Source organism: Sardina pilchardus, chromosome 2, assembly GCF_963854185.1.
Source record: "Sardina pilchardus chromosome 2, fSarPil1.1, whole genome shotgun sequence".
NCBI classification, from domain to species: domain Eukaryota; kingdom Metazoa; phylum Chordata; class Actinopteri; order Clupeiformes; family Clupeidae; genus Sardina; species Sardina pilchardus.
In genome coordinates, this window is record NC_084995.1 from 29679349 (window position 1) to 29701664 (window position 22316).

The 22316-nt window shown below is 41.7% G+C and overlaps 1 protein-coding gene across 1 annotated transcript in view; it reads right to left on the minus strand.

The window, feature by feature from the left end:
• LOC134099069 (macrophage mannose receptor 1-like) overlaps positions 1-22316 on the minus strand; it is a 39694-nt gene that overhangs the window by 11536 nt on the left and 5842 nt on the right. Inside the window, exons 6-22 of the mRNA XM_062551774.1 lie at positions 21916-22050; positions 15164-15214; positions 14877-15014; positions 13119-13295; positions 12596-12753; positions 11754-11867; positions 11389-11504; positions 10925-11073; positions 10621-10820; positions 10408-10529; positions 10039-10108; positions 9147-9288; positions 7061-7099; positions 6802-6971; positions 6581-6642; positions 6180-6280; positions 5450-5592 (exon numbers count right to left, since the gene is read on the minus strand). Coding sequence (XP_062407758.1) covers positions 5450-5592; positions 6180-6280; positions 6581-6642; positions 6802-6971; positions 7061-7099; positions 9147-9288; positions 10039-10108; positions 10408-10529; positions 10621-10820; positions 10925-11073; positions 11389-11504; positions 11754-11867; positions 12596-12753; positions 13119-13295; positions 14877-15014; positions 15164-15214; positions 21916-22050 — 2087 coding nt within the window. The remainder of the gene's footprint in view (positions 1-5449; positions 5593-6179; positions 6281-6580; positions 6643-6801; positions 6972-7060; positions 7100-9146; positions 9289-10038; positions 10109-10407; positions 10530-10620; positions 10821-10924; positions 11074-11388; positions 11505-11753; positions 11868-12595; positions 12754-13118; positions 13296-14876; positions 15015-15163; positions 15215-21915; positions 22051-22316) is intronic.

Here is a 22316-nt window from a genome sequence, read left to right on the forward strand (position 1 = left end):
ACTGGCAAAGTTGATTCCATTCTATTTCTTTAAAAGCTAATTATGATGTCACAAAGCCAATGTAAAGTCTATGGCAAAATTAAGTTTAGTTTTTATTTAATATTTCAAAAAGTAAAAGTCGTAGAAATATGAAAAGTAATAGGCCGAAACTTTGATGCAAGAGCTACGTGACAAAGTTTGAACCAAGTTCCTACGATAAGCGGCTAGAGTCAAATTAGGGCCTGGAAGAATAATAATAAAAATAAAAATAATAAAAAGAACTAGAAATGCAATTCCAAGGAATTACCAGTGCATGAAAATGCAAAAATAGATAGATAATGTAGATATGGTTACAAAGGTGTAGCTAGGGTAAACATGGTGGTTGCATAGTTTACAGAGAGTTGATAGTGTGAAGGTAGACAGTTTAAAGCTGAAACATTCCACTTCTAACTTAACTTATGATTTATATTCCTGTTAAAATGATAACTATGGTAACTATGATAACCAGGTTGATTGTTAACTTAGCTACTGATTTCATGCAGTTATGGTAAAAATGTTAACTATGCTAACTATGCTCACAGTGCTAACCAGGTTGATTAGCTAACTTAGCTAATGATTTCTAGCAGTTATGTTAAAAATGCTAACTATGCTAGCAATGCTAACTATGGTAACAAGGCTAACCAGGTTGTTTAGCTAACTTAACTGATGATTTCTAGCAATAATGCTAAAAATGCTAACAATGCTAAAATTGCTAACAATGCTAACCAGGTTGATTAGCTAACTTAGCTAATCATTTCTAGCAGTTATGCTAAAAATGCTAACTATGCTAACAATGCTAACTATGCTAACCATGGTAACTAGCTAAATTGCTAGTGAGGACTTTTATTTTGAAACATTTGTTGCTAGGGTATCCATGGTGGCCACTATCAGGAAACAAGAAGTTACTGCAGTATAATCATGTTGGTTGCTATGGAAACGGTCATAAACGCTTAATTTCAATGGTTGCTATGTTGGTTGCTAGGTACATGGAGGTTTCATGTAGTTGACTGGAGGCATAGTTGATGATAACTGACAGTTGGAATGGTTGAACAGTTAAATAGTTGAGTAGTTTCAATGGTTAAATGATTTAATAGTGTATTATTGCAGTGAGGAATTTTATTTTGAAACAGTTTTGGACAGAGGAAACAGGATATGTAGTCTTAATGAGATTGTATGCTTAAAGCCTGAGACAGAAGGTGCCTCTCATATAGCGTTTACGCGTCCTCTCTCGCTCCTCACTGATCTACATAAAGAATGATGGAACGGCAACAATGGGATAGTCTAGCCCTTCTTCTATCTTTCTTTATGTAGATCATTGAGGATCGAGGAGCGAGGGAGGACATATAAACGCTGCTTGAGAGGGACCCACAGTAAATACTTTAAAAGTTGTATGTAGATAGTCTAATTAATGTTGATAGACAGAATGTTTAATGGATGTTGATAGGCAGATTGTTTAATAGATATTGATTGACAGTTTAATGGGTGGATGAGTGAATGGTCTGAAGAAGATGAGTGGATAGAAGGTTGGATGGAATGTGCCTTATATTCTTGTTAAGAGAGACACTGATACAGCTCTCTGAGAGTAGTTGACACAGGTGTAATCAATTTAACTGGCTAGTCTTAAGAGAGCCAGAGTACTCTTAAAGCCTGAGACAGAGTAAATAATTTAAAAGTTGAATGTAGATAGTCTAATTAATGTTGATAGACAGAGAGTTTAATGGATGTTGATAGACAGATTGTTTAATAGATGTTGATAGACAGTTTAATGGGTGGATGAGTGAATGGTCTGAAGAAGATGAATGGATAGAATGTTGGATGGAATGTGCCTTATATTCTTGTGGAATGGAGAGACACAGCTCTCTACTGAGAGTAGTGGATACAGATACAGGTGTAATCAATTTAACTGGCTAGTCTTAAGAGAGCCAGCCTGAGACAGAGTAGATTGTTTAAAAGTTGAATGTAGAGCGTCTAATATATGTTGATAGGCAGACTGTTTAGAATGGGTGGATGAGTGAATGGTTTGAAGAAGATGAATGGATATAAAGTTGGATGGAATTAGGAGGACTTATTTTGATACTGTTGTGCGCAGAGGATACAGGGGAACAGAATATGTAGTCTTCAGAGAGATTGTAAAGCCTGAGAGAAACTGACAGTTGGTGCCCAGGTGGCTGACCAGCTGGAGTAAGATTCTAATTGCTGCCGTGATGTCATAATGAGCAATGTTAAGTCTATGGGGGAAATTGTAATAGTTTTTAACTAATAGTTTAAAAAGTATAAAAGTTACAAAGTTGAAAAATATAAAGCAGGCATGGCATAAGCAAGACCTACGCAACAACGTTTGAATGAAGTTTCTACGTTAAACGGTTGAAGCTGAATTGGCTGCGTTAGAAGAAGAAGTTTAATAATAACTAGAAATGCAATTCCAAGGAATTACCAGTGCATGAAAATGCAGAAATAGATAGATAATGTAGATATGGTTACTAAGGTGTAGCTAGGGTAAACATGGTGGTTGCATAGTTTACAGAGAGTTGATAGTGTGAAGGTAGACTGTTTAAAGATGAAACATTCCAGTTCTAACTGAAGTAATGATTTCTATTCATGTTAAAATGTTGATTAGCTAACTTAGCTAATGATTTCTAGCAGTTACGCTAAAAATGCTAATTATGTTAGCAATGCTAACTTTACTAACAATGCTAACCAGGTTGATTAGCTAACTTAACCAATGATTTCTAGCAGCAATGCTAAAAATGCTAACTATGCTAACAATGCTAAATTTACTAACAATGCTAACCAGGTTGATTAGCTAACTTAGCTGATGATTTTTTGCAGTTATGCTAAAAATGCTAACTATGCTAACAATAATAGCTATGCTAACCATGCTAGCTAGCTAACTTGCTAGTGAGGACTTTTATTTTGAAACATTTGTTGCTAGGGTATCCATGGTGGCCACTATCAGGAAACAAGAAGTTACTGCAGTATAATCATGTTGGTTGCTATGGAAACGGTCATAAACGCTTAATTTTAATGGTTGCTATGTTGGTTGCTAGGTACATGGAGGTTTCATGTAGTTGACTGGAGGCATAGTGGATGATAACTGACAGTTGGAATGGTTGAACAGTTCAATAGTTGAGTAGTTTCAATGGTTAAATGATTTAATAGTGTATTATTGCAGTGAGGACTTTTATTTTGAAACAGTTGTGGACAGAGGAAACAGTTAACAGGATATGTAGTCTTCTATGAGACTGTATGCTTAAAGCCAGAGAAACTGACAGTTGGTGCCCAGGTGGCCGGCCACCTGGCCTAAGATTCTAATTGCTGCCGTGATGTCATAATGAGCAATGTTAAGTCTATGGGGGAAATTGTAATAGTTTTTAACTAATAGTTTAAAAAGTATAAAAGTTACAAAGTTGAAAAATACAAAGCAGGCATGGCATAAGCAAGACCTACGCAACAACGTTTGAATGAAGTTTCTACGTTAAACGGTTGAAGCTGAATTGGCTGCGTTAGAAGAAGAAGTTTAACTAGAAATGCAATTCCAAGGAATTACCAGTGCATGAAAATGCAGAAAAAGATAGATAATGTAGATATGGTTACTAAGGTGTAGCTAGGGTAAACATGGTGGTTGCATAGTTTACAGAGAGTTGATAGTGTGAAGGTAGACTGTTTAAAGATGAAACATTCCAGTTCTAACTTAACTAATGATTTCTATTCATGTTAAAATGTTGATTAGCTAACTTAGCTAATGATTTCTAGCAGTTAAGCTAAAAATGCTAATTATGCTAGCAATGCTAACTTTACTAACAATGCTAACCAGGTTGATTAGCTAACTTAACCAATGATTTCTAGCAGCAATGCTAAAAATGCTAACTATGCTAACAATGCTAAATTTGCTAACAATGCTAACCAGGTTGATTAGCTAACTTAGTTGATGATTTATTGCAGTTATGCTAAAAATGCTAACTATGCTAACAATGCTAACTATGCTAACTAGCTAGTGAGGACTTTTATTTTGAAACATTTGTTGCTAGGGTATCCATGGTGGCCACTATCAGGAAACAAGAAGTTACTGCAGTATAATCATGTTGGTTGCTATGGAAACGGTCATAAACGCTTAATTTTAATGGTTGCTATGTTGGTTGCTAGGTATATGGAGGTTTCATGTAGTTGACTGGAGGCATAGTGGATGATAACTGACAGTTGGAATGGTTGAACAGTTCAATAGTTGAGTAGTTTCAATGGTTAAATGATTTAATAGTGTATTATTGCAGTGAGGACTTTTATTTTGAAACAGTTGTGGACAGAGGAAACAGTTAACAGGATATGTAGTCTTCTGAGAGACTGTATGCTTAAAGCCAGAGAAACTGACAGTTGGTGCCCAGGTGGCCAGCCACCTGGCCTAAGATTCTAATTGCTGCCGTGATGTCATAATGAGCAATGTTAAGTCTATGGGGGGAATTGTAATAGTTTTTAACTAATAGTTTAAAAAGTATAAAAGTATAAAAGTTGAAAAATACAAAGCAGGCATGGCATAAGCAAGACCTACGCAACAACGTTTGAATGAAGTTTCTACGTTAAACGGTTGAAGCTGAATTGCGTGCGTTAGAAGAAGAATAATAATAAGAAGAAGAAGAAGAAGACCGAGGAAGAACAGTACAGTGCATTTTCATGCACTGTAATAATAAGAAGACTTGGAATAACAGTATAGTGCATTTTCATGCACTATAATAAGAAGACTTGGAATAACAGTACAGTGCATTTTCATGCACTGTAAAAAGCCTAGGAATAACAATACAGTGCATTTCCATGCACTGTAATAAGAAGCGACCGGATTTCAATAGAGGGGATGCATCCCCTCTAATGACTATATACTGTATAATGCTAATTTGGGTAGTCCAGATTGTTGAAATGAATATAAGATCTACAGTACACACACCCAGATACAGTATGTATTTGATTATCCTTTAAAAGGGCAAGACATGTATATCCTTGAACTCGTTATGAAGATTAATCAATTTAATTTACAATAATCAACTAGAATACAAAGGGTGTAGTCTATGGATATAAGCCTACTGTTACAATCAGGCTGATGTGCTGGTTAGCTAGGGGGAACTAACTTATGTCCAGATATGCATATATGACAGAAGCATTAAAAGTAATATCTAATGTTAATTCCAATCAGAACACATTTCAAGACCGTCTCACTCAAAGCTCTGATGCTGATGTTATCTGTTCATCGCAGAAAACATATCTTTAATGATTCTGGATATTAACAGGTTGTATTATAGGTCAATTTATGAGTGTCTTAACATGTTTGTTCTGTTCCTTCTAAATAGGCACACATTTGCACAATTACTATTGACAGACACTGACAGATACCACTTTGGAAAATGCATGTCCATTTAGCTTAAGAATATGTAGGCCCATCACTCACATATTCTCTGTACTTTGTCCAGTCAGAGGCACAGCCTCCCTTAGGGGCCTCAGTAGGAGCCAGAGTCGCATTTACAGGAGGAGTTTCATGACGCTCACAAATGAACCCATGTCTCCCATCACAGCGAGAAACAGACCAGAGACCTGGATAAGGAACAGACTATCACATAAAAAAAATGCCACTGAAAATTCCTTTTTCAAAAAATATATCTTGCCGATGTTGCAATAACAACACTAGCTCAAGTCAGGATACTTCAGCTCACACCATGCCATACGTGGCCAGTAATATAGCCAAGTCAGGGTTTAACTCACACCATGCTATACCTGGCCTACCCAGTAATACAGTATAGCCAAAAAGTATTCAAAGAAAGTTCTGAACTTTTTTTCACTTGAAGTGTGATCTATTCTCTGTTCTCTGATACAAACTTGATTTCTTACTTTAAAGTGAAACACAGTTGGGTCAAGCAAGTTGTGAGTATTCATTTTAAAGCTGTGCTGCTTGTTTATACACCACTACCTCTCAGAAATCACTTAGAACTGCACAATTACTAGACCTCTTGAATTACTAGAAAAAAGGTAAACTTGATGAAGTCGCTTTCATCTGCTATACCTGCCGAGAACCAACTTCCTGTTGACTTCAAATATGCCCCAACTTTCTGGTGCGTTTTAGCTGATGCAATGCCCTCTGTTGCTAAGACATTATGCCTATGCAACATAGCTTAATATTTTACCATATGGCATTCCCATTACCACACAGGTTTCGTCACTGATTTCATCTGGTGGTTGGTCTTCATTCCAACGGTCATAAATCACAGCAGTATCATCTATCCACCTTCGGAGCAAGAAAGTTCCACATTTCACAGGGTGGGAAACTTGGGGGGTACAACTACAGTATACAAGATCTGTCAAGTTATGCTGTTTTTAATCCTTCACCAACAAACAAATCACCAACAAAATTGTCAAAAGACACCATTAGAAAGGTTTTATCAGAGACATTTGGGCTGTTGTTGGTTTTTGTTGGTGATCTTGTTTGATAACTTCTGACCAAAATGCTACATTAATGGTATAATCATGGTCCCTGTAGCAATGATCCTTAATAATATTAATCATTGCATTATTTATGTTCACTTACTGCATACTGAGATCGGTATCAATTGTCATTCCAATATAAAATGTACCCCAAAGCCTTGATATCTGCAATACAGTAGTAGGAAAATATCACAACCTCAGCAAATACTGTGCATCATTTTGATTCCATTCAAAGGGTTATCTAACTGAAAATAAAACTTCTGATTATGACATTTTCACTGAATATAAAGAATTCTAAATATTGCTTTAATGCCTTTAGCCTACCAGTTTCCAGAGAAACAGCCTCTCTGGTTCAGTCTCTATTACAGCAAGGTCACCATGGCCTTTCTTGCAGAACCTCCGAGCTTCCTGAAAGTCAAGCTGATATGACCCCTCATGAAGGTAGTACTGATGACCACTGAATTCAATCCATCCATCCTCTGTGACATTGTGTTCTGAATAACATATATTTATAAAATTCACAAAGTAAAATTGCTTTAATTATTCATCAGAAATACAAAGACTACAGCATTCTATTTCTTACCAGGAATGGTGAAATTGGCAGGGTCCTTTGGGGTAACTCCTGCAAGAAAAACAGGGAACATTATGACAACTGCAGTGCACCACATAGCAGTCAATGGCTTTTAAGGTTGGCCATTTTGCAAAAATGTAGAATTGTGAATGCAACCACTGTTCTCCAACCATCCATCTTACGTACAGTATAGGTGTGGTCAGACAGGGGGCGGTTTGCCACTTGTGAAATGTAATTAAAGGTGATTGTAATGAAGGTGCATAATTAAAAGCAGGACAGGACTAAGAGGCAGGACATCCTTAACACTTTGTAGACCACCACATGGCATACTGTACAACACACAAAACATTAAACATATAAACCATATACAGTAAAACAGATCGTAGAGCAGGGATAAAAAGCAGTGCATGACCACATTGACAGTGCAAAAATGCTACAGCTTGTGGATGCTAGTGCCTGTGCATTATGTAATTCTGCAGTTTGTTTGTTCAATAGAGTGATTGCCACTGACATACTGGAAGAGACATACTGGAATTCCCTACGCAAAGGGTGTATGTAGGCTTCTTCTGATGGCCATAGCTGTCCACGTGTAGCAATTTGATTTAAAATTCTTGAGCTTAACTGAAGCAGACCCAGACTATGACACTAAAAGGAGAAAGATATGATGGATTCGATAAAAGCAAGATAAAATAATGTCAACATGGTCTTGCCTATATGAAAATAGTAAAATTTTCTCAGGCAGTACAGGCGTTGTTGTTATTTTCTTTGAGTTGAATTTTTTTAAATTGGAGATGCAGAAAATACAGGCCTCCAGTGCACATAGATAGATATAACACTTGAGGCTTTCGCAAGCTTCCGCCCATGGTTACACAAAATGCACTTTGTGTGCTCTGTGAACCCTAAGCAGACTACATTTTTGATGTAAGTTTACATGTCTCAGCAAACAAAGGGAACGCATGCATGCTTGCCACTAGAACTGTTCTCGGTGAGTGAATTTATTTTTCCATACGATACTAGAGGGAGTTTGTCTTCTTAATTGGTTTGTGGATATAGTTTGAATAAGCTCCTTGATAAGCAGTTTTATTGTGCTTTTCAGTGTTGCTGCTTCTCCTGGAGAGGGTTCATGAGCAGTCGCACAATTCTGGAGGCACATGAAAGCTATGAGTGCCAGCTCCTTTACAGTGCATACTGCGGTGTGAATTACACCTTGCCCTCCCCTACAGTATGTCGCCGCTTATGGCCGTGTAGTTTAAAATCTTCAAATAAGATACTGTATAAACGTGCCAAATTAGGCAGGTATTTAACAATGAATTACACCAGCTAACCGATGCAAGCAAATTCAACATCTTATTTTACTGAAATACACAATGCCATCACAAACACTAATTGCAAGCCTACTTAACACCTGCAAGTAACCCTGGTCAACAAATGCAAGTAAATCTTACATTTAACCTCGGAAACGTTCCATTAGAATAGAGCAAAGGGCACGCAAGATAGAGCCTCCCTCACACCATGTTGCGGAAGCACAGTGTACGGGGGACTAGCCTAGCACAGTGAGCGCAGACATCTGGTGAGCACAGAGCCGCCTTGGACAGTGATTGAGCCTGTCCACTGAGGGGATAGCCCAGCCACAGGGCGGAGGGAGTAGCTGGAACTCTGATGCCATACCTATTAGCCACCTGACACCTTTGGAAATGGTGATGGTATATACTTTCTAGATAGCCTTTCAAATCTGTCTTGGAAAATACTGCTTTCGGTTTTGCTGCAGTGGAAAGAGAAAAGGCCTGTTGAGGTGACACTGATGATGACGAGGTGACAGCTGACCATGCCTCCTCACTGGCAGGATGGAGAGAGCCTGACTCAGAGCACTGGTTCATTGAGCTCTTCAAGGATCACTGAGGAACGAAAGCGGACTGGTTGTTTGCAGAGCGCCTATTTACAGGAAGTAGCCCTGTAAAAAAAAACCTGTATGATGGGTTGTTGGAGATTGGTTCCGTTTGGTCCTGTGATTTCAGAGTGACTTCCCATTAGTTAACATTGATTGAAAATACCCATAACAGAGTAAATGAGCCAGAAAAAAATCAAATGAATGCCTTACCTTTACGTATCTCACAAATGAAGTTGTCCGTTATTTCACAGTTGCGGTCTTCCCATTTCATTGATGGCAACTCTATCATTGCACACTTTTCCATATTATGTTTATCATCTGGTTGTCCAGATTCCCAGTTTGTATAGGAAGACTACAAATGAACAAATTAAGCTTTGTTATTTTATTCACAACTATTTATTCAAATAGAAAGTAGCCTACTGTAACTCCTCTTTAAGATAAGATAATATAAGATAATCCTTTCTTTAATTGTCTCACAATAGAGACATTTGCATTGTTACAGCAGCAAAAGTGACAGCAAGAATAGCATTTATGACATGTAACTATACATGCACATGGACAAGCATGAATAATAATAATAACACACAACATTGGCAGGGCTGCCACTTCTGCACACTACTTGGACATAGATGGTCGCACATGAGACATGAGAGCACCTACATACTACTTGATAAACTCCATAGGTGCTGTTTTGGGTAAGACCATTCATGAACAAAAAATAAATAAAAAAATAGATGCCCAAAATAGATGCCTGGTAAGTGCCCAAAATGCGTTGCAATATGGCCGCAGAGTGAAGGGACTTGCCTAAAAGGACCGTCTTTACTCCCTCTGATCATCTCCAATGTGTGTCATATTAACTAAATACAGCCCTTTTTTCTGTAGCAATGAAAGTGCCCAAGAGCAAGATATCCATCATTCTCAAATGGAAAAGTTTTGAACAACAAACAGCTTTCCTAGATCTGGTCGCTTAGCCACTGAGTAATCTGAGATGAATGGTCACTTTATGGTAACAGGCCCTTACTTGGCCTAGTAATGTGTAAAAACACTTGGCCTAGTAACAAGTGTGAAAACCTGAAAAATTAAGTTGTTGTTTTTCACTCACCGCTGTTCCATCAACCCATGTGTAGCCAACACCGGGATCTTGAGCACTGTAGCCAATCCAAGCATTATATCTGAGATAGAAACAGTCAAGTAAAACAATTAAAGTTATAAAGTGTAGTTCTTCAACTTTAAGGTGATGAGCTCAAAACTCATTTTGACTTGAGAATGGAGTCTCTGACATTGTGGATGTTGTCAGTTGTGATGTTGTGGGTAGGAGGAAAGACTCTTGTTGTTGGCTACTCATAGGAATGGAGTGTAAAAATCATTGTTATGAAATGAGTTCTCCTGATTTCACAGTATGTCCACTGCTACAGTATGGTCCATTATATCCATTCGTATGACTGAAAGAATAACAGAAGATAGTTCTCACCCTTCTCCAGTTAAGAAATTGTCGAAACGATTATGGATACTGAGCAAATCCCCACCAATGAATCTGCAGAAATCCAAAGCTTGAAACCAGGTCTTCCCCTCATTGTAATCCATATTATAAAACTAAAAAGGATAACAGAAAAAGTCTGTTACACGGGTTTGTTTACTGAATGCTGCTGGTAGTTGACATGAAATGTTCCTAGCAGTGCTGAACCTTGTAACAGGAGTGTCTGACTCCCAGGGGTTCCCATCCCTCTGCACAGCTGGGAGCGGGTGAGGTAGGTGGGCCCGGGGTGGTCACCACTCCCTCGGCCTGGTGCTTGCAGATGTACTTCTCCTTGTTGGAGCAGCTAAGCACATCCCACAGTCCGGCCAAAGCCCCAGTCGTCATGGCCACACAACCCTGCTTTTGGCCTATTTAAAAAAATAAAAAAAAATCTTAAAATCTTACATCTTACTTCTTACTTGATTTAATATACTGTATCATTCATTCACATCTTTTAATAAAACATACACACCTGGCATACGTGTATTCCAGTGAGTGTAGGGGACATGCTTTGAGTTGGACCATTCAAACATGTAACGGTCTCTTTGGTTAGACAACCCAATCCAGAAGTGCTTCTCTGGTCTGGCTCCCACCAGGCTGATGAGAAAGGCATTCTCTACACTAGGCAGGCAAAAGAGCATGTCAACTGAGGTTTATACGATCATTTAGCACAATTTATTTAACTGTTTATTTATTTAACACAGGTGCAGGCAATAAATAGCTTTTTTTTCATTCTTGCTTCATTCTTGGGCACTAAATGAATAGCTGACTGGTTTCACATACCACAGAGAACTTAACGCTGATAACAACATGAAATGCATTTTTTTTGGCGACAGAAATTGTGGTTGGTTTTGTTATTTATTTGCACAAAACACTTGTGTGTATAATGTGGTTATACACAATGCTTAATTTAGGGTTTTTTTGTCCCATTCTTACCTGCTTTGTACATCGACCAAATAGGCGCTACTCCTTTTGCAAAGCTCTTTGGCTTCTTCAAATGCACTTGTTTGTGTGCCAACAAAGTAGCAGTTATAGCCATGCCTGATCCATCCCTACAGAGAGATCCCCCCACCACACACACACACACACACACACACACACACACACACACAATTAATACATACATACTGTACACACACACATTTAGGACCTTTTAGAGAGTGCCAGTATATAAGCACATTAATGTTTTATATATATATATATATATATATATATATATATATATATATACTGTATATATATATATATATATATATATATATATATATTATATAGTACAATTTTAGTTTTAATGAACACACCGCTTTACAGCCTGCACTTTGGGCATCGTTGTGTGTGTCTGATGTGGAGTCCCCTGTCTTCTTACAGATGAAGCCATACTTGCTTGCACAGACTTCATCCCTCCACTGTCCATCCTAGTTACAAGGGCATGAAAACAAACAATAGTATGTCAAAACTCAATGTACTGTATTATGAAGGAATGAATGAATCATAATTAATAATGACAGGAGAGGATAATTTCAAAACATTGCTTAATCAATATAAAATCATAGTAGTAGATAATTTACAGTTGCAACTCTTAAAGTGTAGTAAAAATAACCTAGGGTCTATTTACGGTAGTTAAAGAATTCAAACTTCCGATTCAGAGCAAAATTACGTTCATTGGTGGCGTTTTGAGCGAGAGCATTATTGCATTATCACTGAATGGGCTCACAGTGATGCTAATAGGGCAAGGTGCAATGTCGCTGCATTGCCATTAACAATTCTCAAAATATAATTGTGATAGTGTGGTGAGGGTTTCTACAAACAAACCAAAGTATTGTAAACTTTGAAAGTGTACAGAGAGGTTATAACATAGTACTTACAACTCCTCTCATAGCACTACTTACAACTAGTTACAATTAGTCTTGCTGATCCTACGGACAGCTGCACTCATGCACTTACTACACTCATTGATGCACTTAGGCTATTGTGTTTTTTGTTTATTGTTGTTAGAATTGCTCTTAAAAGATTAAACCACCATCCTCTTTCCTGTCACACAAGCCCACACCTTGTCAGGTCTTACACATGGTGTAATTTCCCATTATACCTTTCATTGACATCAGAGCTTGATTGTTTTACTTTTCCAAGTGTGATGACATACTTTGCCTCCCATCAGGACGCAGTCCTCCTCTATAGAGCGGTGGTGAGATGGCTCCTCGGTGTCCCATGTGGTGAATGTGACGGCAGACTGATCGCTCCACTCAAACAGCAGCTGCGTCTTCTGGTCATTCAGACCAATCCACAGCTTATCTGTCTCCACTGCAGAAGGCAGGAGACAATGATTTTTATTTGCAACTGTTCTAATTGCTCCTTGGATGACATTAAAGGGATAACATTTTCACCCTGTGGTAAAAGTGTTCACAGGGTTCTAAATTTGCTTTAGATTTGTAAATTTGCACCTGCAAACATACATTTGTTTTGCACTTCCCAGCCACCATACTGTTGAAATCAATACCCCAACTTAAATGATGGTATAGGTATAGGTATAGGTAACATATCCGTATAAGGTAATGTATGTAATCATATTAGGGCCACCAAAGTTAAGGTAATGTCAATGTTGATAAAAGCAATCTGTACAATTGTACAGTTATCAGTGTAATAATGCACAACAATCTCTGACTCACTGTATCCAAGCTGCGAGCGCACAAAGCTTTGCTCCTCTATATCATGAATGCTCAGTAAATGTCCACCAGCATTCAAACACTGAGTGTTAGAATCCTTCCACGTGTTCTTTGTGCGATTCAGAAAATAGCAGTGACCTGCATATGGAATCCATGGAGCACTGCAAGAAACCTGGAGGCCTGTTTGCCAAAACGGAATTTGACAATGGCAAAGGAAAACGATTATGAAATGAAACAATAAACAAAATCACTAACTGCTTGAAAGTATTTACAACACCCTATAGAATTATTGGCACCTTTAGTAAAGTTGACTAAAACAGGTTTATATTTAAACAATTTGGTGATTCATTGTACTCCCACAATGAAAACAATGAGGAAAAAGGAAAATCACGTTGTTCACAATTATTGGCACCCCTGTAAAATCTTATATACAAATCTAACAGAAGCATGTTCCTATCTTTTTGCAGCTCATTTAAGTAAATCAGAGTGTCTGTGAATTTTCAGAAGTAGTTCATGACTTTCTTTTTCACTGTGGTATGAAAATAAAGTCACTGAGGTTAAATCCTCTAGTCATTGGAAAGCCAAGAGAATGCACTAAATCTAAATAAAAAGAAAGGGTGTTGACATTTGTCAGAGAATGTCAATGAAGGTATTTAGTTGAAAATGCCTATATTTAAAGTTAAAATAATGATTAAAAGGTTATGGAATCACCTGGAAATTTGACAAACATGCTTGGACAAAGACCCATGGTTATCTTGCCCCCACGGACAGTATGGAGGATGGTATGATAAAGTTACAGACAAAGCTATCATCTTGGGGTTACCAAGTCCCAAACAAAAGTCTTCAAAAGTGACCTCACTAGATTATTTGACGGCATGTCAGGTTAAAGCCAGTCCAGTCATTTAAGTAACAATGTAAATGGCAGGAGTTACTGAGTGGTACAGTGACTTTGTCTGGGAGTGTGGTCTATATCAGATGAAATGAAAATGGCACTCTTCGGCTAAATGCACTTAAGGTGTGTTTGCCGTACATAGAAGAATAATTATACTGAAAAGAATCCATTGCCTAATGAGAATTATGTTGGAGGGGCTGTGCTATTGTGGGGCTGTTTTTCAATGGCCTGTTTTGCAATTGTGGGTACTGTAATTAAGGTGCATGGTATCATGAACACCAAGAACACCAACATTTTCAAAGGGAATCTGTCCATCTCTGCCAAGGCCCTAAAATGTGGTCATGATTGGATCATTCACTAGGTCAATGAACCAAAACAAAAGTCCAGATCAAAACAAATATGGTCCACTGAACACAAAATCAAGCTTTGGACATTGCCATTGCAGTCCCCTGATCTAAACTCCATAGAAACACACAGTGGTGAGTCAAAGAGGATAATGGACAAGTGTGGACCTAGGAATCTGGACAATCTGGTTAAGTTTTGTAAAAATGAACGGTCTTAAATCCCTTGCTGTGTATTCTCCATCTTTATGGGGTGTCATAGAATAATAATACAAGCTGCTTTATTGGTAAAGGGAGGTTTAAAAAGGTATTACAAGTAGGGGTGCCAATAATTGTGAGCGACGTGTTTTTGTTAAAGGATATTTATTTCTACATGAGATTTTCCTTTCTCTCAAAATACATTTGCTTCCTTTCAATGTTGGATAATTCCCCATTTTGTTTCATTGAAAAATGACAATAATTCACCAACAGATTATTTTTCTTATACCGGTTTTTAGTAGGAGGGTACTGTACTTATTTACTTCTTACCTGGAAGACTAGTGGGTTTTGGAGTTCCTTTCTGGCAGATATAGCCCAGCTTTTTTGAGCAGAGTTTATTTTGCCAGCTATAAGTTTCCATGGTGCTGAGAGCGCCACAGGACCATCCATGTTCTCTGTTAGGCTGCCCTGAAACAATAATATAATCACAAGAACAATGCGTCAATATCTTAAAACGTAGCCATTACTACTTTAAGTTTGACATAATCAACATTAAAAGCATTACAGAAACCTATTCTTCTGTCCATTATCCAGACAAACAACCAGTAAAACTGTACCTGAACCCCATCTCAAATAACGGAATGGCTCTCCATTGGTCCATTGCCAGCCTGTTACGAAGGCCACTGATAGAGACTGAAAGCCCTGCACTTGCGCACGCGCATGACGTGCAAGTTGTAGGCTACAGACAGTTCGCGGGTGATTCAGCAAGTAGAAGATCTCCGACATTGTTCCTGATTGTTACATCCGTGTAGTAACTAGCTTAACAGTTTCTAACATTATAATTTACTTACCGTTTAGTCTAAGTAGAGATTGTGCGTCCATGACGAACTGTAAGTTGATTCCTTTGTTCATTAGAAAGCATTCCTTACTATAGAAAGTTCGTTTGTCATACAATCTTTTTGGTTAGCTCTTAGCCATATGCAAATGTAAATGATGCCTAGGTCTAGGTTAATGCAATTGTGTTTGAAGTCTATCGTTAACAGCTAGCATCCAAATGTGTTCAAGTTGTATAGCAGATAGCATCCAGATTCGTATGTTAACGTGATTGCTGTTATCTCCGTGAAGCATTCTTTGTGCACGTGATTGCTGCCCATTAGCACCTTAAGTGAACGCCTAGCAATGTGCATTTCATCCTGTATACGTGTTTGGTAACATATTGATCCAAGAACTTGAAATATTTAATACATTACACAGAGACGTTTCATAGGTTTCATATGTATGTTTATTTGTGTAAAGTAAGTGATTGGTGTAATTTATGCCAACCAAGTTATTATTTCTGTCTTTCCTTTTAGACCACAATTTCTATAATAATTCACCTTAAATAATTAAGAAGATAAAACCACAACGTGTGGGAAGTTCCTCAGCTTTATACCAGTGGTGCCTCATCTGACCCCTGTGTATTACTGTGCTGCCTGAATATTTGCATTAAAACAGCTAACTGCATTCCAGTCTCAAGAAGTGTTCTTACCGACACGCCAAAGCGACACTGCTACACACGGACCTCACCTAGATACAGTCCACTAAAGCCACTAGTTTCAATATTGGTCCATCGAGCCGGAGTAGTAGTGCTACTTTGGATTCCTTTCCTTTACTTTCAGAATGCATCATCATCCACCTAGTAACCTTCTATTACCCCCCGTGCGCCCTAAGCGCCAGTCTCGTCAGCCTGCCTTTTTAAGAGATTATGATGTCCAGCTTGCTGGCCGGCGGCGAATAGTGCAATCAGAAGGAAGTAATGCAGCACAGTATGCACAGGGGCGAGAAGATAGACAACAGAGGACAGTGGATGAAGCCAGGAGGATAACACCATATTCATCTCGCTCTACCAGCCCTATTAGTCAGGGTGATGACGTGGTGATTGATGAGTGGAATGCCATTGAGGACCAACAGGCAGCTGGAGCACCAGAGAGGGATCATAGGCCTCCTTGGCCTATTCTTAGACATCGAGACGGCTATGAGACTCAAGGGCCAGAAGCACCGCAGCATAGTAGACCTTATGGGATGTCATCTTATGAGCAGTCAGCACCAAGTCCTTATCCTGATGCCATCCCATCCTTTCGCCATCTGCCCTTCACCTCTGCCAACGCTTTAACATCAAAGCCTAACCTGCCTCATCCTTCTCAGCCCAGCTCTAAACCAGCTCCTCAGGCAGAAAGCACACCTGCGTCCAGGCCTCACTCAGAGCACCACTCACAGCCTTATCAGCAACGGGATGTAAGTCCAGATGCTGCACAAAGAGACCACCATGATCCTGTTGACCCGACTCCAGTGAATAAGAGAGAGCAGTTCATTATGGACTCCATCAACAGGATGATGAGTGAGCTACAAGTGATCAAAGATCAAACAAGGTCAGCATTGCCTAAGAACACACAGGCACCTCCTCCACTATCAAGTCGACAGCTCTATGAGGATCACTTACCTTCATCACATGATTATAGGCAACGGTACCATATGCCTGCCTCCAACAGCCATCTTTATGCCGATGGGTTTCCATACCAGTCTGCATCTAACATGAACCCACCAAGACCTTCAGACCCACGCCGATCAACCAACCTCACTTCAACACGCACGCCACTGAATCCTTATTCGCACTATGGGCCAACCACATCTGTTCACGATGGCTATGTCCAGCAGCCACTAGCATTCCTAAGAGAGAGAACCTACCGAGGACCTATTCCAACCATTCCTGACTTCTCAAAAAGAGATCCTAGTGAGTTTACCCGCCTTAAGATTGCATTGGACAACCTCCTACCTCCTGATGCCACAGACCTGTTCCGATATCAGGTTCTTCTGGATCATCTCAAGTTAGAGGAGGCTCGTCTAATTGCAGATGCCTATCTGAACTCACCTACACCCTATGCAGATACCATGGCTGCTTTGACAGATAAGTTTGGACGACCTCAGAAGCTGGCCCTAAAGAAAATTGCCACTGTGATGAGTGCTCCAGATATCCGACAGGGAGATTCACAGGCCTTCCAGAAGTTTTCCCTACAAGTGCGTGCCTTAGTGGGGATGTTGCAGACGCTGGGTCATGAAGGCGCAGTGGAGCTTGAGTGTGGGTCCCACGTGGAACGTTTGTTAAGTAAACTCCCCTCAGATCTACGCTCAGAATTCCGCAGATGTATGTGCCGCCTACCTGGTACCGGGTACAACCTCACAGACTTTTCAGAATGGCTAGAATATGAGGCATGGTGTCAAGACAGTGAAGGTCAAGCTATCTTGAAAGAGCCAGCCAAGACAGATGGTAAGCGGAAGGCAGATCCCAAGCGTGACTCCAAACTCTCCCGTCCGGCCACAGTACTCCACGGCGCTGAGGAGGCAGTGCCAGTAGTGAAGAAACCTGACCGCACAGGCAACAAGAAACCGCAAGCCTACTGCCCATATTGTGACAGCAAGGAGCACTTCTTAAGCCAGTGTGAGACATTCAAGTCATTTGATAAGAATCAGATCATAGAGTGGATTAAGACCAATCGACGCTGCTGGCGATGTGGAAGAGGGCACACTGCAGCAGAGTGTACCCTTAAGAAACCCTGTAGTAAGTGTCAAGGTAAACATCTCCAGATACTGCATGATGTCAATGTCAAACCTGCAAAGGAAGAATCATGTCTTGTTAGCTCTGCCACAGAGATCCTTTACCTGGACCGACCAGTGGAGTTTAGTCGTGTCCTCCTGAAAGTAGTTAGAGTCCTTCTCCGTCATGAGAACAAGACACTTGAAACCTACGCAGTGCTTGACGATGGTTCAGAACGTACTATGCTCCTGCCTGCCGCAGCACAGCAGCTAGGGCTACAAGGATCTCCAGAAACGTTGACCCTGCGGACCATTCGCCAGGATGTGCAGACACTGGACGGCATGTCTGTTACCTTCCGAGTCTCACCCATTACTCAGCCGAACAAGGCCTTTGTGATTGGTGATGCCTTCACATCAAAGCGCCTCAGCCTTGCTGATCAGACCTACCCTGTGACCAGCCTCAGGTCAAAGTTCAAGCACCTCCGTGACATCCCTCTCCAGCCATTTGACCGAGTGAATCCTTTGCTGCTGATAGGAGCCGACAATCCTCACCTGATCAATCCCATCGAGCCTGTTTGTCTTGGACCTCCAGGTGGCCCTGCAGCAATCAAGACCAGGCTCGGTTGGACGCTTCAAGGTCCAGCTAGGCTCACGGAGCTAAAATTGTCATCCCAGCAGTGCTTGTTTACCTCGCTCAGCCCACTGGAAGTAGAGTTGCGGAGGAATGTGGAAAAGCTTTGGCAGCTCGATGTTTTGCCGGCTAGAGGTGAGAAGCAGGTGACACGCTCTCGAGAAGACCAACAGGCCATTGATCTCCTCGATTCCAAGACCACCAGAGTAGAGGTTAATGGCGTGCTCAGATATGCTACCCCTCTGCTTCGGCGAAAGAATTCTCCTACCCTTCAAGCTCCAATGGAGGCTGTGATGCCAAGGCTCAGAGGCCTAGAGAAACGCCTATTGAGAGACATGGATAGTGCAGCCACCTATGAAGGAGAAATAAAGAAATTGGAAGCAGCCGGCACTGTCGCGAGGTTACCTGGACATGATGCTCCATCCGGTGGTGAGAAATGGTACATCCCGCACCACATGGTGCAGCATAACGGGAAAAATCGCATTGTGTTTGACTGTTCCTTTCAATACAGAGGCGTGAGTCTGAATGATTCTCTGCTGCCTGGCCCTACTTTGAGCCCTTCCTTACTCGGAGTCCTTCTGCGGTTCCGAGAGCACAGTGTTGGCATAAGTGGTGATATCAAAGGTATATTTCACCAAGTGCTGTTACTGCCTGAAGATAAGCCCCTTCTGCGTTTCATCTGGCGCCACATGCAGAGAGAAGAGACGCCTGAGGTCTACGAGTGGCAAGTGCTGCCATTCGGGACCACCTGTAGCCCGTGTTGTGCTACCTATGCGCTACAGCAGCATGTCTTCAACCACAGCGGTCCCAACAGCATGGAGCGGTTCTCCATAGAGAGGTGCTTTTATGTCGACAACTGTTTGCAGAGCCTGCCGTCTGCCAGAGAAGCAAAGCAACTGATTGACAATCTCAGAAGCCTCCTTGCCTCTGGAGGATTCGAAGTCCGACAGTGGGCCAGTAACCAGCCTGAGGTCATAAACCACCTACCTGCTGAGGCCAGGTCCGACAAGCTGGAACTGTGGCTGGCACATGACAAGGGCGAAGCACCTGAGTCAACGCTAGGCCTAATCTGGCATTGTGGTGCCGATACCTTCAGCTACAAGCACAGAACAGTAACCTACGATCAGACCACCATGCGCAACATCTACCGTGTGTTAGCCAGCCAGTATGACCCACTTGGGTTCATACTTCCCTATACTACACGGGCGAAGATACTGGTTCAGCGGCTATGGGACCAGCAAAGGGATTGGGATGATCCAAATCTCCCTGAAGACCTGCTGACAGCTTGGCAAAGTTGGGAATGCGAGCTTGAACACCTACCTCATGTGCAGCTACCGAGATGTTACACACCAGCAGACATGGATCATCCAGACACCCAGAGAGACATTCACATATTCTGTGATGCGTCCGAGAAGGCCTACGGGGCCGTCACCTACCTTAGGTCTGAAGATTCCAGAGGCATGATTCATGTTGCCTTTCTCCTTGCTCGCTCACGAGTTGCACCTAGGAAACAGACTTCAATTCCCAGGCTGGAGCTGTGTGCCGCAGTGACCGGGGCACAGTTGGCAAAGCTGTTGAAAGGTGAGCTCACCTTTGACATCCGCCACCTTGTCCTTTGGAGCGACTCAACAACAGTCCTGACATGGCTCCACTCGGAGTCATGCCGCTTCAAAGTTTTCGTCGGCACCAGAGTGGCGGAAATACAAGAGCTTACTGACCTCAAAGCCTGGCGATACATTGAGTCATCCCTGAATCCGGCCGATGACCTCACTAGGGGCAAAACCCTGCAAGAGTTAGTTCAACCCAACAGATGGAGTGAAGGACCAGACTTCCTGAAGTTACCACCTGACAAGTGGCCGATTCTTTCTCCATCTAATGACTCAGTGGTAGAGGATGCCACAGAGTTCAAGCGTTCTACCTTCTGTGGGCTGCACACTTCTGACGCAACAGGAACAGACGGGCCTACATTTAAGACCTGGAAAGACCTTGTGGAATCGCTAGCGCAAGAGCTTCACGGGGCGGCCGGCCTGTCTGGACCAATTGCGGCCAGTATGTATCAAGCCGCAGAAATGCTGGCATTCCAGAAGGCACAGCAACACAGTTTTGCCAGTGACTACGAGCTTCTCAAGGCAGGTAAACCTGTAGCATCCAGTAGCCGTCTTCTTTGCCTGTCACCTGAGTTTGACTCAACCCATTTGGTCATCAGAGTAGGAGGGCGACTCCGCAGAGTGGAGGGACTGGATCCAGAAACAGTTCACCCCATTGTGCTTGATCCAGGCCACCCTTCTACTAAGTTGCTCATTCAGGAGTATGACTCAAAACTTTGCCATCCTGGACCTGAGCGAGTATTCGCTGAATTGAGGCGCAGAGTGTGGATCTTGAGAGGCCGTGAGGCAGTGAAGAGCCACCAACGAAAGTGTCTGGAGTGTTGTCGATGGAGATCGAAGCCAGCTGTCCAGAAGATGGCCGACCTGCCACCAGCTCGGCTCAGGTTGTTCAAGCCTGCTTTCTACTCCTGTGGCATCGACTGCTTTGGTCCGCTCGTGGTAAAACTGGGACGAAGAACAGAGAAAAGATGGGGGATACTTTTTAAGTGCCTCACCACCAGAGCGGTACATATAGATGTGTTAACCTCAATTGACCTCGACTCCTTCCTGATGGCTCTACGGAGGTTCATAGCCCGGCGGGGCAAGCCAGCCGGGCTATACTCGGACCAAGGAACCAACTTCCGAGGAGGAGAGAAAGAGTTGAAGGAAGCCTTCTCCAACATAAGCCCTGATGTCCAGCAACATCTTGCCGCGCAACAAATTTCATTCCACTATAATCCACCTGCTGCTCCCCACTTTGGTGGTGCATGGGAGCGTGAAATTCGCTCGGTCAAGACAGCCTTATACACCACCATTGGCTCCCAGACTGTGAGTGAAGAGGTGCTCCGAACCGTCCTCATTGAGATTGAGTCAATACTCAACTCCAAACCACTAGGCTATGTTTCTGCAAACATAGCTGACTTGGATCCGGTGACACCCAATTGCTTGCTATTGGGGCGGCCTGACAGCGCACTGCCTCAGGTAGTTTATCCACAATCAGAGCTCCTTGGACGTCGGAGGTGGAGGCACTCTCAAGTCCTAGCGGATAGATTCTGGACTGCTTTCGTGAAGAACTACTTACCTGGCCTGCAGAGGAGAGGGAAATGGACGTCTCCAGCTCCTGACCTCACAGTGGGCTCTGTAGTCATGATGGTGGACCCACAGATACCACGTTCCCTCTGGCAAATTGGGAAGGTGGTAGAGGTGTATCCAGGCCCTGACAACCACGTTAGGTCAGCGAAGATACAGATCAAGGATAAAGTGTACACCAGACCCATTGTTCGTCTCATCGTTCTACCTGAGATCCCGGACGACGATGGCGGCGGACAGTGACTGGAGTGAGGATTCGTGGCCTTTCTAGAAGATCACATTTGTTACCAAATGTGGGGGCGGCTATGTTACGAAGGCCACTGATAGAGACTGAAAGCCCTGCACTTGCGCACGCGCATGACGTGCAAGTTGTAGGCTACAGACAGTTCGCGG